General features: G+C 43.2%; 1 protein-coding gene across 1 annotated transcript in view; it reads right to left on the bottom strand.

Moving 5' to 3' along the window:
- CNTNAP2 (contactin associated protein 2) overlaps window positions 1–15,334 on the bottom strand; it is a 1,034,004-nt gene that overhangs the window by 68,617 nt on the left and 950,053 nt on the right. Inside the window, exons 17-19 of the mRNA XM_054160987.1 lie at window positions 12,110–12,328; window positions 8,488–8,724; window positions 848–1,093 (exon numbers count right to left, since the gene is read on the bottom strand). Of these exons, the coding sequence (XP_054016962.1) occupies window positions 848–1,093; window positions 8,488–8,724; window positions 12,110–12,328 (702 nt within the window). The remainder of the gene's footprint in view (window positions 1–847; window positions 1,094–8,487; window positions 8,725–12,109; window positions 12,329–15,334) is intronic.

Raw genomic sequence — 15,334 nt, 5'->3', positions numbered from 1 at the left:
CAGCCTACTCCAGGGCTCCAGCACCCTCACATAGCAAAGAAGTTTCTCCTTCTCTTTGGATGATACCTCTTGTATTCCATTTTGGGCACCACTGAAAAGAGTTTGGCCCCATCCTCTTGCACCCCACTCTTTATCTATTGATCAGCACTCAGAACATCCCCTCTCAGCCTGCTCTTCTCCAGGCTAAATAGCTCCTGGTCTTTCAGCCTCTCCTCCTGAGAGATGCTGCAGTTTTAGAGTACATCAGAATAAAAGTGCATTCAGTTCATGTACACTTCTAATACTGTAATAGCAAATGTTCCACACCCAACCTTCAGCCATTACTAAAATATTTATAAGCTCATCAGCTATGCTACATCCATATTTTAGCCACCTCAGGGGTTATCTAGAATTCTCCAGATCTTCAGAAGAGTAGTATGTTGCACTTTCCCCTGACTACTGCTGACATTGCTATGAGATTAGTGATTAATGTGGTTGCCTGCTTGTCCATTCCATAACTCCAGTTCATGGTATGGATGCATTACAGCAGGGTTTTTTCATTGTTGTTTTCTTTCCATTCTGTTTTGAGAAGGAGGGCTGCCTAATGAAACCCCCCTACACAAAACGCTACATAGAATCATACAATCATAGAATAGTTTCAGTTGGAAAAGACCTTTAAGATCTTTGAGTCCAACCATTATCTAACTACATCAATACAAAATTTAGCACAGCAGAACACAGTTTCAGGTCTCATGTACTTTACTCTTACGTGACAATGGTGGAGAAACTTCCTCATGAGTTCAGAGCTTCAGCCTGCTGTTACTATCAATTTTGCCTTCAGCGGTGAAAGTTCAGACCAATTGCTTACCAGATGGCTTGACAAGTACAGCCATGAAGTCCGGGGTGAAGGAGCTGATATACAATAAGACACAAGGGGACTTGGTGGTACTGAAGCTGAAGCTGAGCTCTTCTTTATTCAAGTTGAGGTCAGGCACTGTGATCTCAGGATCTGTAGAACTCAAAAGCGTTCGGCTAACCAAATCCTTCATGCTAGTGCCTGGGGAGTGGAAGTTGTAACGAAGCCACATTCCCTCTTCAAAAAATGCTCCAACATCTTCAACATAAGAGAAAAAGGAAAAGAGAAATTATGCAATCTTATACCTTTTAGATGATATATATTATTACTGACCTGATCACGACCAATCTGTGCATATTTCTGCTGCTGCAATATTTAAGTACTTTGCAAATCTTTAGATCAGAAACCTACCTGAAAGAGGCCTACAAGAAAGCTAGGGAGGGATGTTTTGCAAGGCCTTGTAGTGATAGGACTAGGAGGAATGGCTTTAAGCTAGAAGAGGGGAGATTTAGAGTGGGTATTAGAAAGAAATTCTTTAAAGTGAAGGCAGTGAGACTCTGAAACAGGTTACCCAGGGAGGTCATGGATGCCTCCTCCCTGGACATGTTCAAGGCCAGGTTGCACCAGTCTGGTCTAGTGAAAGATGTCCCTGCCCGTGGCAGGGGGGTCAAACCTAGATGATCTTTAAGGCCTCTTCCAATCCAACCCATTCTATGAGTCTATGAATTTTCTAATGAGAATGAAAAGGACAATCTCCATCATGATTCAGGTGTGTGCCTGGATTCACACAGCCAAAGCAAAATTTCCTTTGTGTCCCACAGGAGGTCTATTGTTATATCTCATACCAATCCTAGAGACCAGAAGAATCACACTTTAGATTTATTCTCATTGAAGTCTTGCAGCAGATAAAAGACTTCTTCCTTATATCTTCTCCTAAAAGGAGATATAAGGAAGAGTTTTAAGAGAAACAGTCATCAAATACTGGCAAGGAAAAAACAGCCATTCTGACCAGTGAATATGAGTGTCTTTGTAAGAACTTCACAAAGGAATGACAGCAGTTCTGGCGCCTGAAGGATTTGCATTAGGATTGGCACACTAGAAAGTTCTCCACAATCCTTCATGGGAACTGCATAGCCAGGATGCCCTCATGGGAGTTAAATGAACTAGGGAGCTTGACTCAGCAGGGAACAATGCAAGAGACATCTGAACTGTAGCTCCCAGGAGGTGCTACCCAGACCAAGATTTCAAACCAATTTGAGATAAAATGTCCTGTTTCAACACTCCTGACAGAAAATACAACTACTTTTGGCAGAATAAAAAAGCATTGGTTTTGCTTTTTGTGATAATGCACTCCTGCCTATTTCTTAACTCAAAGCTGACATTCTTACAATGAGGGTTGACTCTGACAATCTTCTATGGGAATCACAGCACAGTTGCCTATCATTGCTAGTATATAACCTACTATATCTAGTAAGGGTTGCTGGAATGGCTTCCTGTGGCAGTCCTTCACAGAATCACAGAGTAGTGGGGGCTAGAGGAGACCTCTGAGAATCCTGTAGTCCAAACACCCTGCTAAAGCAGGGTAACTCACAACAGGTTGCCCAGGATCACAATGTCCAGAGAAGGAAACTCCACAACCTCTCTGGGCAGCCTGGTCCAGGGCTCTAGCTCCCTCTCAGGAAAGAAGTTTTTACTTATGTTTAGGTGGAACATCTTGTGTTCTAGTTTGTGCCCATTGCCCTTTGTCCTGTCACTGGACACCAGTGATAAGAGTCTGGCCTCATCCTCTTGTAACCCGCCCCCCCTTCAGCTATTGATCAGCATTAAGATCCCCTCCCATTCTGCTCTTCTCCAGGCTAAACAGCCCCAGGGCTCTCAGCCTGTCCTCCTCACAGAGAAGCTCCAGTGCCCTCATCCTCTTTGTAGCCTCCACTGGACTCTGGTGAGCCGAGAACCAGACCCAATACTCCAGCTGTGGCCTCATTAGGTCTGAGTACAGTGGGAGGAGAACCTCCCTCCATCTGCTGGTCACACATACACTCCAATTCTCATGCCATTTGTTCAAAAAAGCTTATTTCATACTCAGTACTGAGATACTCATATGGGCAAAACAAATCCTCAGTGGCTTTGCACTCTATAAAGTCCAACAAGCAATTGCTGCATTTTTTTTTATTTTACTCCACATGCCAAGGAAAGCCTAAATATGTCAGGAAAATCACAGATGCAGTTCATTCTGCACTGATAGGAAGTTACTGTATATCTTTTATAGCTGCAGCTGTTTGAACTGATGTCTAGGACAGCCGGCTCTGAACAAGGGAGTGGCAACCTGCACTGTGTATTCTCTGCTGCATCTAAATGAAAAGCCAGCTCCCTTTCTAATGGAAATATCCCTAATGGCTAACCCCCCACACCATCACATGAAAATGAATAGATGAAGAACAAAATGTAACGTCAAATACACAACAGACAGGTTTCACGATTTCCTGCTGGGGAGTCTATGGAGGTGCTCCTTTGGCAACCTCACAGGAAAACCTGTAGCTATGCAAGAGCTATTCTTAGAGTTGAATACTCACTTGATGAGTACTCAGAATGACAACTTTGATAGGTAAGATCAGGCTTCAATTCCTCCCTGTACCACAGGTATCCACTCAAAAAGTGAGCAGTTCCTTGCTCCCCTCATTATATTGCTTGCTTTTTACATTACCATAATAAAAACATCTTCTCACATCACAGAGCTATTGTAAGGACAAAGACCTTACCAGCTTGTGAGGTGCCAATAATACTACTTCAGTAGCATGCAGGTGTATAAATATTGCACAAGACTGTTTGGCACAAGAACTTCAAATCTCTCCCTTGCCTTTACACAGGTTGGACTTGAGAATCCTAAAGGTCTTTTCCAACCCAAGTGATTCTATGATTCTACTCATCTTTCACAGAACATCTGAAATCAATAAAGCAGTGACACCAGAGCAGGCTTCTTACAGTTAGCTGACAAAGAAATTGGAAGTACATTGTATTTTCTGAGCCAAGAGTTAGTATTTTTTAACTTATCACCTTGGTTTATTTACCTTATGTATTTGTCCTTACATACTATTTGTAGTTTGTTATGTACAGTAAGCAGGCTGACAAGTTCAGCTTAGACTCGGGTTGATATCTCTTTGAGATAGGTAAATGGTATGGAGAACATGTGTTTTGCTTCAAAAAGAAAAAAACAGAATGTTTCTTTCCAATAAAAGAATTCTTGCAACTGAAGCGAAAGGCAATTTTCAAAGCACTGGAGCACAACCCTGCATGTTTAATAAGGCAGACAGCAGACCTCTGCAGAGTATATATATATATATATATATATACTTTTTTTTTGGTGAGTATCTCTATGTTTACTCAATAGAGACTAAAATCCAGATCCTGAAATTTGATCTACAGGAAGAAAAACCTGACAGGAAAATTTGGACTTTCTAGCTGGGGAGCTAGCATTCCCAACTGAAGGAAAATATCTGATATAACTTGTGGCTAATAGATCATGACCATGTTGTGCACAGCAGAATGTTTCTGGAGGTGGGAGAGAAACAGAATCACAGAATTGTTTCAGTTGGAAAAGACCTTAAAGATCATCAAGTCCAATAATGAACCAACTCTACCAAATTTGGGGCTAAACCATGTCCCTCAGCATTTCTGCATCTTTTAAACACCTCCAGAGACGGAGATTCAATCACCTTCCTGGCAGTATGTTCCAGTGTCTGAGTACCCTCTCAGACCAGAATTTTCTTCTAATATCCAACCTAAACCTCCTCTGGTGCAGCTTGAGGCCATTCCTCTGTCACATGTCACTTGGGAGAAGAGACTGAGCCCCACCTGGTTCCAACCTCCTTTCAGGGAGTTGTAGAGCGTAGGAAGGTCTCCCTTCTGACTCCTCTTCTTCAGACTAAATGACCCCAGTTCCCTCAGCTGCTCCTCACCAGACCTGTTCTCCAGACCCTTTGCCAGCTTTGTTCTTCTCTGGACCTGCTCCAGCACCTCAATGTCTTTCTTGTAGTGAAGGCTCCAATACTGAACCCAACACTCAAGGTGTGGCCTTTCCTGCTCCTGCTGGTCACACTATTGCTGATCCAGGCCAAGATGCTGTTGGCCTTGGCCACCTAGGCACATACTGGCTCATATTCAGGCTTTTGATAATGATTGTTGAATGCTGACTTGATTTTCTAGTTCCTGGGATTTTGAACAATGAAAACTAAGATGTTTGTTACCTAAAAGCACTTGAACCATCATGTCTCCATGACTTACAGCAAAGAAATGAAATGTGTTTGCCACTAGCAAAATAAAGGGGATTGAGTGGATGCTACCAGGGGAGAATTTAGAGATGACTGAGTGTTGGTCTTGTGTTTGGAGGGGTGCAGAGCTGCCTCACCCATGTGCTGCAGAACTGGATCTGTTTATTGTCATCCACTCAGCCTAGTGAAAAGTGTTTTTTTCCTCTTTGAGGCAGAGAAGGGAACCAGGAAAGAAGGAAATCTGACCATGTCAATACCCTCTTAAGGGCTTTCAGGCCTCACACTAGTATAAAACCAGATGAAGTTCTTTACTACAAGGGTGGTGGAACACTGGAATAGGTTCCCAGAGAGGCGGTGGAAGCCCTATGCCTGGACACATTCAAGCAACCTGATATAATTTGGGATGTCCCTGCTTACTGCTGGGGGATTGGAAGAGATAACCTTTGGAGGACCCATCCAAGCCAGTGCATTCTGTAATACTGTTCTATGATTCTATGAAGGAGTTCAATCCAGGCACTGGCGTAAAGACTGCAATAGTTCACACTGTGAATCTGAGCTTCGCTTGAAAGACAGAAAAAAGTGTATCCACTGGGCTCATCTCCTTGGTGTTTGTTGATGCAAACCAAGTGCTTGCACAAAAAGTGGGAAGCTTTGGATTCACCCTTCAGCACACGAGTCACAGCACCAGTTATTTAATTTTTCTTGGCCACATTCTCTTGGTGATAGGCATTTTCTTCTCCTACTGTAGATCCTCAGTACTTCAATACTCAAAGGAGGAACACTTTCTCCCTGGGGGATGCCCCACACCATAGTGCTGCCACATGCTCTCCATACCCATTTCAGCATTTGACCTTCACTCCTTTTGTTGGTTTGAAGGAAAAAGCTTGTTTTTTTCAAACAAACAAACTTTAAGTGTTCTCTCAGCAGTGCTTTTATGCTGATGGGACAGCTGTGGGAGGAGAAAAAGAAAAACAAAACTGATGCTTAAACAAAGGACAGGGAAAGGTCATAAAGCAATCTGTGGAACTGCAGAAACACTGTAGGGAACAATTTCTCTGAGCTGTAAAAGAAATGAAGCCAACTGAATATGCCCCAAAGACAAACCAGAAAATAAAGTTAACATATGTGTCAAACTGAATTTTGGCCCCCTTTTTTTTTGTCCTTGTAAAAAACCACAAAACAAACCACAAAAAAACCCAACCCAAACCAAGAAAGTGTAATTTACAGGTCACTACCACATCAGCCACATTGGGAACATTCAACTCTTTGTCAGTCATCAGTCAGTAGCTCTCTAAGGATGGGTTTCATCAGCTGAAGTATCCACAAGATGCAAGGGCAGTTTTGATTGTGAGATACATGTATTGTTTATGAACCATTGTACAGTGATTTCCTTATAGAATCACAGACTCATTTTGGGTGGAAAAGATTTCTACGATCATCAAATCCAACAGTCAACCCAGCACCACCTTGGCCATTAAACCATGTCCCAAAGTGCTGTGTCTGCACGTCTTTTGAATACGTCTAGGGACAGTGACTCCACCACCTCACCAAGCAGCCTTTACCAATTCCTGACCACTCTTTCAGTGAAGACATTTTTCAATCTAAACCTCCCTCCCCTAGTCCAACTTGAGGACATTTTCAACACCCACCTCACTATGACCTCCTTTCAGGGAGCTGCATAGAGGAAGAAGGTCTCCCCTCAGCCTCCTTTTCTGCAGACTAAACAATTATAGTTCTCACACCTGCTCCTCACCAGGTGCTCTCCAGACCCTTCACCAGCTTCGTCGCCCTTTTCTGGACTCACTCCAGCACCTCAGTGTTGTTCTTGCAGTGAAGGCCTCAATACTGAACTCAAGGTGTGGCCTCAGCAATAGAGTACAGCGGGGTGATCACTTCCCAGGTCCTGCTGGTCAACACTATTGCTGATACAGACTAGGATGCTGTTGGCCTTCTTGGGCACACCATCACTCCTGTTCAGCCACTGCCAACTTGCTCCCTCAGGTTCTATTCTGCTGGACAGTTTTGCAGCCACTCTGTGCCATCCTGTAACATCTCATGGGATTGTTGTGACCCAAGTCAGGACTCAGCTCCTGGCCTTGTTAAACTCCACATGACTGACCTCAGCCTATTGATCCAGCCTGTCCAGCAATAATGTGTTTTTCTTTTTGATTCTTCACATCTGTTAGCAGTTTCAGTTTGTAAAGAACCCCAACAATTTACCACAGAGAAGTGACTTGAATATCAGAATAAAGCTTCTGGATAAGAAAAGCTTCCTGTGACAAATTAAAATCAATGGGAAGGTATATTAATAAGTATTATACTGTGTCACCTGTCACTCCTGCTGAGTAGTGCATTTTTCTGGTAGTATCTTGTATTGGTTTGAATGTGATGACTTGAAAAGTCAGGTCCTATTGATTACCTGGCCTGGAAGATTTACTCAGAGGAGCAGTATAATGAAACTTAGTCCTAGTTTATGGTGCAAAGCACTAACCCTGTTATTCTTGGCAGCTGACTTGGAGTTAACAACTCACCTCAGAGTCACCCAGCTCTTCTTATCTCAGACTTACCCAACATCACAGGTTGCAGGTTAAAAAATAACTTTCATTTGGAAAAGACCTTTAAGACCATCAGGTCCAAACATTATTTAATTCTACAAAGTGTGGTACTAATCCGTGTCTCTCAGCACCACATCTCATCCTCTCTGAAACACCTCCAGGGATGGAGATACAACCACCTCCCTGGAGCCTGTTCCAGCATTTAAGAACATTGTGTCATACATAACTTATTTGTCTTCAGATTTACTCTACACAGCTATACCCTTTGCTTTATAAAATGTAGCTATGTCTGTTAGAAGTCAATAATACATGTATAAACACAGACTCACAGGATGGTTTGGGTTATAAAAGACCTTTAAGGTCAACACCACTCCAGCCATGCCCCCAAGTTCACACGTTTCTTGAACACCTCCAGGGATGGTGACTCCACGACCTCCCCAGCCATCCCGCTCCAGTGCCTGACCACTTTTGCAGGAAAGACAGTTTTCCTAATATCCAACCTAAACCTCCCCTGGCACAATTTCAGGCCAGTTCCGCTCATCCTGTCACTTGATACTAGGGAGAAGAGACTAACCCCCACCTGGCTCCAAGCTCCTTTCAGAGAGTTTAGAGAGCTGGATTGCATAGGTAACATATATTAATACTAATGAGAGAGATGACATTCAATCATCACCTTTAAATCCTGGGTGTATAATCTGACTTATCTGTGAGAACTATTAAACAGAGTGTACTTGTTTAATTTCTATGAGCTGAAGCATCGTTCCTGCTGTGTGTATTTTCTCAGGCAAATAGCTCTCCCACAGCCTGTGTCCTGCACTACAACATTTACCTTTAATGCAGAACGGTCCATCGTAGGCAGTTTTGGAGCAGTCACAGGAGTAGCCGTTGTACTTCTCGACGCATTTTCCGCCGTTCGCACAGTACATCCCGTAGCTTGTGCAGTGGCCAGAGCAGCCAGGCTTCACTCCAGGGGTCACTTTTGCTCTCTCCTCCAGGTCCAATGTCACCCCGTTCATCCTTAATGAACGAATGCAACCCAGGAAGCCTCGCTGGCCTCCTGCAGCACCTGAGAGAGGGAATGTAAAGCCATGAGACACGTTTTACTCTTGTTGCCTTACATGAAATATCCTGCTAGGTTTGTGACAACACCTTGAAATAAGTAACTTCTTTGTGAAGGCAAGGAATGGCCTTGGCCTAATGACAATTTTCCCCCTTTACTCAGTGGTTGGGAGGTGGTGGAGTCACAGTCCCTGAAGGTGTTCAAGAAATGTGTGGAAATGGTGCTTTGAGGCATGGTTTAATGGCCATGGTGGTCTTAGGCTGACAGTTGGACTCAAAGATCTTAGAGGTCTTTTCCAACCCAAATAATTCTATGACTCTATGATCCCATTGTCCCTGCATCTTTTAACACTTCCAGGGATGGGGACTCTGCCACTTCCCCGGGAAGCCTGTCCCAGGTCTTGACAACCCCTTTTGGGAAGACATTGTTCATAATGTTCAACCTGTTTCCTGGGAGAAGAGGCCAGTCCCCTACATGGCTCCAACCTCCTGTCAGGGAGATATAGAGAGCAATGAGGTCTCTCCTCAGCCCCCTTTTCTCTAGACAGAACAAACCCAGTTCCCTCAGCTGCTCCTCATGAGACCTGTTCTCCCAACCCTTCACCAGCTTTGCTGCCCTTCTTTTGACTTGCTCCAGTACCTCAGTGTCCTTCTGAACCCATGCTCAGGGAGTACCTAGGGGGACAATCACTGCCTTGGGCCTGCAACACTGAAGAGTTACATTTGTAAATGTGGGTTGAGAAGCCACCCCAGGATTTAAGTTAGGAAAGTCATATCCAGGGCTGAATTAGAAAGAAAAAAGCCCTAAAATAAGCAAGCAAATAACAATGAGTGGCTGCCAGCATTTCCATCCTTCTCCTCTCATCTCTGATTACTACAGTGTCATGGGTGATGAAGTGTCCCTAAGGAGATCTGAGTGCTCATCACCACAGAGCACAAAGGCTGATATTTACCTGAGTGGGGAAGAAGACTAAATACAAACCAGAGAGAAAAGGCTGCTTCAAATCAGCTGCTGGTAATTGGATGGTTTGGAGTAAAAGGAGGCAGTGCTCAGCCTCTAACAAGTACAAAGGGCAGAGAGCATTCTGGTGTCATTTCATTCTATCTAAACTTAGAGAGGCGATAGGAGAAGGAGCAATGGGCACAAACTAGAACACACGAAGTTCCACCCAAACATGAGGAAAAACTTCTTTGCTCTGAGGATGCTGCAGCCCTGGAGCAGGCTGCCCGAAGAGATTGTGGAGTCTCTTTCTCTGGAGAGATTCCAAACCCACCTGGACATTGTGATCCTGGGAAACCTGCTGTGGGTGCCCTTGCTCTAGCAGCAGGGGTGGACTGGATGATCCCCAGAGGTCCCTTCCAATGCCTGCCACGCTGGGATTCTATGATATATGGTACAACACGGGGGAAAAAACCTAATATATGGAATTCCCTTCTTTCCCCTCCTGATGACTGTCCTAGCCCCTAGGACATGAAATCATCATATCTCAGGCTCTTTTGGTGGTCCAAGGAATAGACACTTAATTGTACAGAAAATAGAACAGGAAACACCAAAACAATTCTTGTTTGGTATTACTCTCCAGTCCCTGATATTCAGGGTATTCATGTGGGACACTCCAACTCAAATTGATTCTCTGTCTGGCTCCAAGTAAGGATTTAAATTAAATCTGCTCTTTGAGATGTGTGCTTCAGTCACTGAGGTATGTCAAATGGATGTGATTTAGCAAGAGAGAAAACCTGGTGCAGATGAGGACACTGAGGTTTTGGCAGTAAAGGTACTGGGTGTCTCAAAGCATTGCTCAGGTCACACTTAATTCAATCCTACCAATAAAAATAAGTAACAATTCCCCAACAACTCAGACTGCAACATAATTCCAGCTCTCCCTGTTTTCAGCGAAGGGCTTGGTATTTCTTTTAAAAGGTTAAGCTTCTCTCTTTCAAACAAACTTCACATTTCAGGTTTGTTTGAAAATGCCTTTTACTGGGACCAGAGTCAGCAGTAAAGGAGAATCTGAGCTTGTAAATAATGACTGCACATCTGGTGACACATTTTACCCAGTCTGTGGTGACACTGTGCTGTTTGCTTGGGCAGCAAAGGCTGTACATGTTATTTTAATTCATTTCTGATGTTGAACCCTGAGTAACAAGGGGGGAGGGGCCGGGGGGGGGGGGGGGCGGGAAGGAGATAATGTCTTTTTTTTCCCCTTCTCCTTTCTCTCTTCTCCTGTTAACAGATACATAGCGAGGTTGGGAAGTACTTCTTTGTTCAACATTTCATACATTTGTGATTCCAGCTAATGGCACTTGGCATCTCTGCACTTCACAGTCCTGGGGCTAGCACTCAGAGAAACACAAGTGCTGCCAGAGTAGCCTGCCCAAAATGTAGCAGGTACCAGAAGCTCCAGAACGCAGTTGGACAAATTTGGTTCCGAGGGATGAATTTGTGTAATAGTGTATGGTGCTTTCCCACATGAATCAGGCAAACAGCCCATGAGACTAAAGGGAAAAGACCAGAGAGAAAGCCATGAACACAAAAGGGTGGGTGATGATCAAACCTGAAGAGGCCAGAGTGCTGCTGAGGCTAGGATAGGCACTGCAGACACACGCAGACCTGGCAAGACCTGCACAGAATTTTTCATTTCTCTGGTGAATAATTGTCTGTGTGCAAAAGAGGTGCTCAGCAGAAGAGGAGTTTGGCACTATCGCCTGCTTGAGGCAACTCCAGCCAGGAGGTGCAGGTGAGGAAAGAGAAAAATGACTACTTCATAGGATTGTTTGGGTGGGAAAAGATCTTTAAGATCACCGAGTCTAACAATTATCTAACTCTATCAAATCTGTTGCTAAACCATGTCCCTTAGAATCATAGAATCATTAAGGTTGGAAAAGACCTCTAAGAACATTGAATCTAATTAAGTCAACATCATCATGACCACTAAACCACGTCCTGAAGTGCCATGTCCACACATATTTTGAACACATCCAGGGATGGTGCCTACACCATGTTCCTGGGCAGCCTGTTGCAATGCCTGATCACTCTGACAGTACATTTTTTCTTAATAGCCAACCTAAACCTCACCTGGTGCAACTTCAGGCCATTTCCTCTCATCTTATTGCTACTTACTTGGGAGAAGAGATGAACACCCACCCTGCTCCAATCTCCTTTCAGGGAGTTGTAGAAAGTGAAGAAGCATTCCCTCAGCCTCCTTTCATCCAGACTAAAAATCCCAGTTCTCTCAGCCACTCCTGTCAGCACAGAATAATTTTCTCTCAGGTGTCATGCAGGTGCTTCAGGAGGGTAACTTGCCACATTAAGCTAACTGCTGCTGGAGGACATAGTGCAAAGGGTGTTCAACATGTGAGAGCAAAGCCCAGGTACCCACTCTGCATCTTACCAACATAGAGCTGGCTGTACAATTCCAGTCGCGTGTGTCCTTCTGTCGGTGCTTTCCGGACCTCCACAGGTAACTGGTCTACCTGCAGGCTGGCCTGTTTGACATTCCTCTCAGCATTGACCCGGTGCCACTGGTCATCATTCAGGTGGTTGGGAGATCTAACAACAATTTCCACAGGTCCATTTCCAACATCAAATGAAAAGGAAACCTCCGTAGCAGCTGAAAGACCAAGCAAAAGGGAACACATCATACATTTTTGTAAACAAATTTGTTTCTACTGCCTAAACTGAGAGGATCAAAAAATGCTGGTCAACCACCTTTCAGAATTTATCAGCATGTTCAGTTTGTTCTAACATGAGCAGGAGTTAAAGTATTTCCAAGGAAGCCACTGTGAAAGGTTTCTATAGCATGCGATGGAAATCAAAGCAGTTTGGCTCGCAAAATGTGACCAGAATAAACAATGTCCTCAAAGATGACGTTTTGTTTCCACTAATAATTTCAGGAAAAATCTGCTCACCAGCTTGTTCATCATCAACAGACCCTGAAACAGAGACAGCAATTTTTGATTTCTGAAGCTTTCCAGTTCCTTTAGGGTTTTGTTAAAAGATATATACATTTTGATGCAGAAGTTTGTATTTCTTTTTTCTTCTGAGAGGTAACCAATTTTTTTCCAATAAACTAATAATGCAATAGTAATGTCCTATGTACAATCTTATGGCTGACAAAGAAATGGATGCTTAGCAAGCATTACAGTACTCTATTTACAGTAGATAATTCAAAACTTGTTTAGAAGATTTAGAAATGTCCCTTTGGCTTTACTAAACATTCCTCCAGGTCATCCCCAGCAAACTAGGAAATGAATAGAATCATGGAATTGTAGGACTGTGGGGTTGGAAAAGACCCTTCAGATGATCAAGTCCAACCACTCTCCAACTCTGCCAAATCTGGTGCTAAACCATATCCCTCAGCACCACATCTCTGCTGCTTTGAAACGCTTCCAGGGATAGCAATTGTGGAAGGGATACTTGTTCTTATGAAACAGGGAGTGTGATTAATAATATATAGATGGTTTTGGAATGAAGACATATGAACTGGACTTCCTTACTGTTATAGCAAGTCTTATAAGGAGCAGCTGAGGGAACTGGGATTGTTTAGTCCAGAGAGAAGAAGGCTGAGAGGAGACCTCATTGCTCTCTACAACTCCCTGAAAGAAGGTTGGAGCCACATGCCATTCTGTCTCTTCTCCCTCGTATTGGATGATAGAATGAGAAGAAATGGCCTGAAATTGTTCCAGGAGTGGTCAGGCATTGGAACAGATGGTGGAGTCACCATCCTTGGAGGTCAAGAAATGTGTGGACGTGGCCCTTTGGGATATGGTTTAATGGCAATGGTGGTTTAGGTTGGTGGCTAACTTGATGATATTAGAGGGTTTTTCCAACCAAAACAATTCTATGACTCTCTCATTTAAGCTTGTAAGTTATATAATGATGACAAAACACCACAGAAAATGGATTATCAGTGACAGCATTCACAAAGGAGTTACCAGAAGACAGAACTAAAGACAAGCAAGGATTCCATTTAATTTAGTTTTCTTACACATACAATCAAAAAGCCTCAGAACCCTTCTTCTTCCAAAGAACTCTGCGCACCCCAATTATGGTTTCAGGGCTCCAACTGAGCTGTGGTTTCTTGTTAGGTTGAATTAATAAAGCAGTCTTACAAAAATACTACTCAGCAAGGCTATTAAACTGTGATAGAAGCAGCACTCCATGGCCATTATCACTAACAAACCTGATAAATAGTGGGACATATTTTTGTACATGGCCTAATAGATTTTCACAAGGTTATGTCAAGACTGAATTAAACACATTTTAATGAAAGCTGGAAGGATAGGAATAAACTTTTTTACAGAGACTGTTCTTTCAACCCAACTTTATTATACAATTGGCACCTTTGGTGTTTTTCTGCAAAACTGGCCCATTTTTAAAAGAAAAAATTAAGAGCACATTTTATTGCTGTTGTACTTTCTGCTCCCTATTGAATAAAATAATGTAATCTCTGCAATGGGCAGCCTTTCATAAGCCATGAATTTAGTCTGTTTGGCCTTTTGCACTTTACAAGACAGAAAATCTGTATGAGCCAAAGCTTGCCATTAAAGAAATAAAGATGTTTCATTTTAATGGTATTATGTCTTACAACTTCAGTGGTTCTGCCAATAAACTCAGGCAAATTAGGAATTAGAGCAGTACTTAAGCTGTATGTTGTGTTCATGTCTGTTTTCCAAGGTGGGTGAGTAATTCTCCTTCTTGCTTTGAGGAATTGCCTCTGATCTCTTTACTTTCAGGCCTGAATTGCTTTTCAAAACTTATTTGTCTACAAGGCTATGAAATTAGAACCCCTCATTGGACTTTTCATCTTATTGTCTTTGGAGAGAGCTTATAGTGGCCTTCCAGTACCTGAAGGGGCCTAAATGAAAGCTGAGGAGGGACTTTTTACACAGACTTGTACTGATAGCAGCAGAAGAAATGGCATTAAAATTGAGGAGGGTAGATTTAGAGTGGATACTGGAAAGAAATTACAGGGAGGGTGGTGAGACATTGGAACAGGTTGCCAGGGAGGCTGTGGATGTCACCTCCCTGGAGGTGTTTAAGGCCAGGTGGGACAAGGCCTTGAGCAACCTGGTCTAGTGGAAGGTGTCCCTGCCCATGGCAGGGGGATTGGAAACAGATAATCATTAAGGTCCCTTCCAACCTAAACTATTTTATAAATCTAGGATTCTATGAAATGATGGCACTGTTGATACTGCTCATGGGTACCTTGAGTACCCTAGGTGTTCAAGGGGAGATTGGACGTGGCACTTGGTGCCATGGTCTAGTCGTGAGGTCTGTTGGGACAGGTTGGACTTGATGATCCTTGGGGTCTCTTCCAACCTTAGTTATACTGTGATACTGTGAGTACAACTGCAGCCAGGATTTTGAAAACCTATGCAAGGATGTTACTTTGTTTGCAAGCTCTTGGTCTTTGGGATAGAAGCATCTCTACTTTTTTCTACTCTTTTTTTTTTTTTTTTCCCCCAAGGAAAATTATTCTTCCTTTAAAAGAGTACAGAGAACCTTTCAAGTAAAAATTCTGTGCCTTCATAGCCTAGCTTAATGCATGGCTTTAAACTGAAGCCTGAGAGTCTTAGCACAGAATTCATACATATTGAAGCAAATGACTCCCTCT

This window comes from Dryobates pubescens, chromosome 4 (genome assembly GCF_014839835.1).
Source record: "Dryobates pubescens isolate bDryPub1 chromosome 4, bDryPub1.pri, whole genome shotgun sequence".
In the NCBI taxonomy this organism is placed as follows: domain Eukaryota; kingdom Metazoa; phylum Chordata; class Aves; order Piciformes; family Picidae; genus Dryobates; species Dryobates pubescens.
The sequence above is the reverse complement of the archived record's forward strand: the minus strand, read 5'-3'. Positions and strand labels throughout refer to the sequence as shown.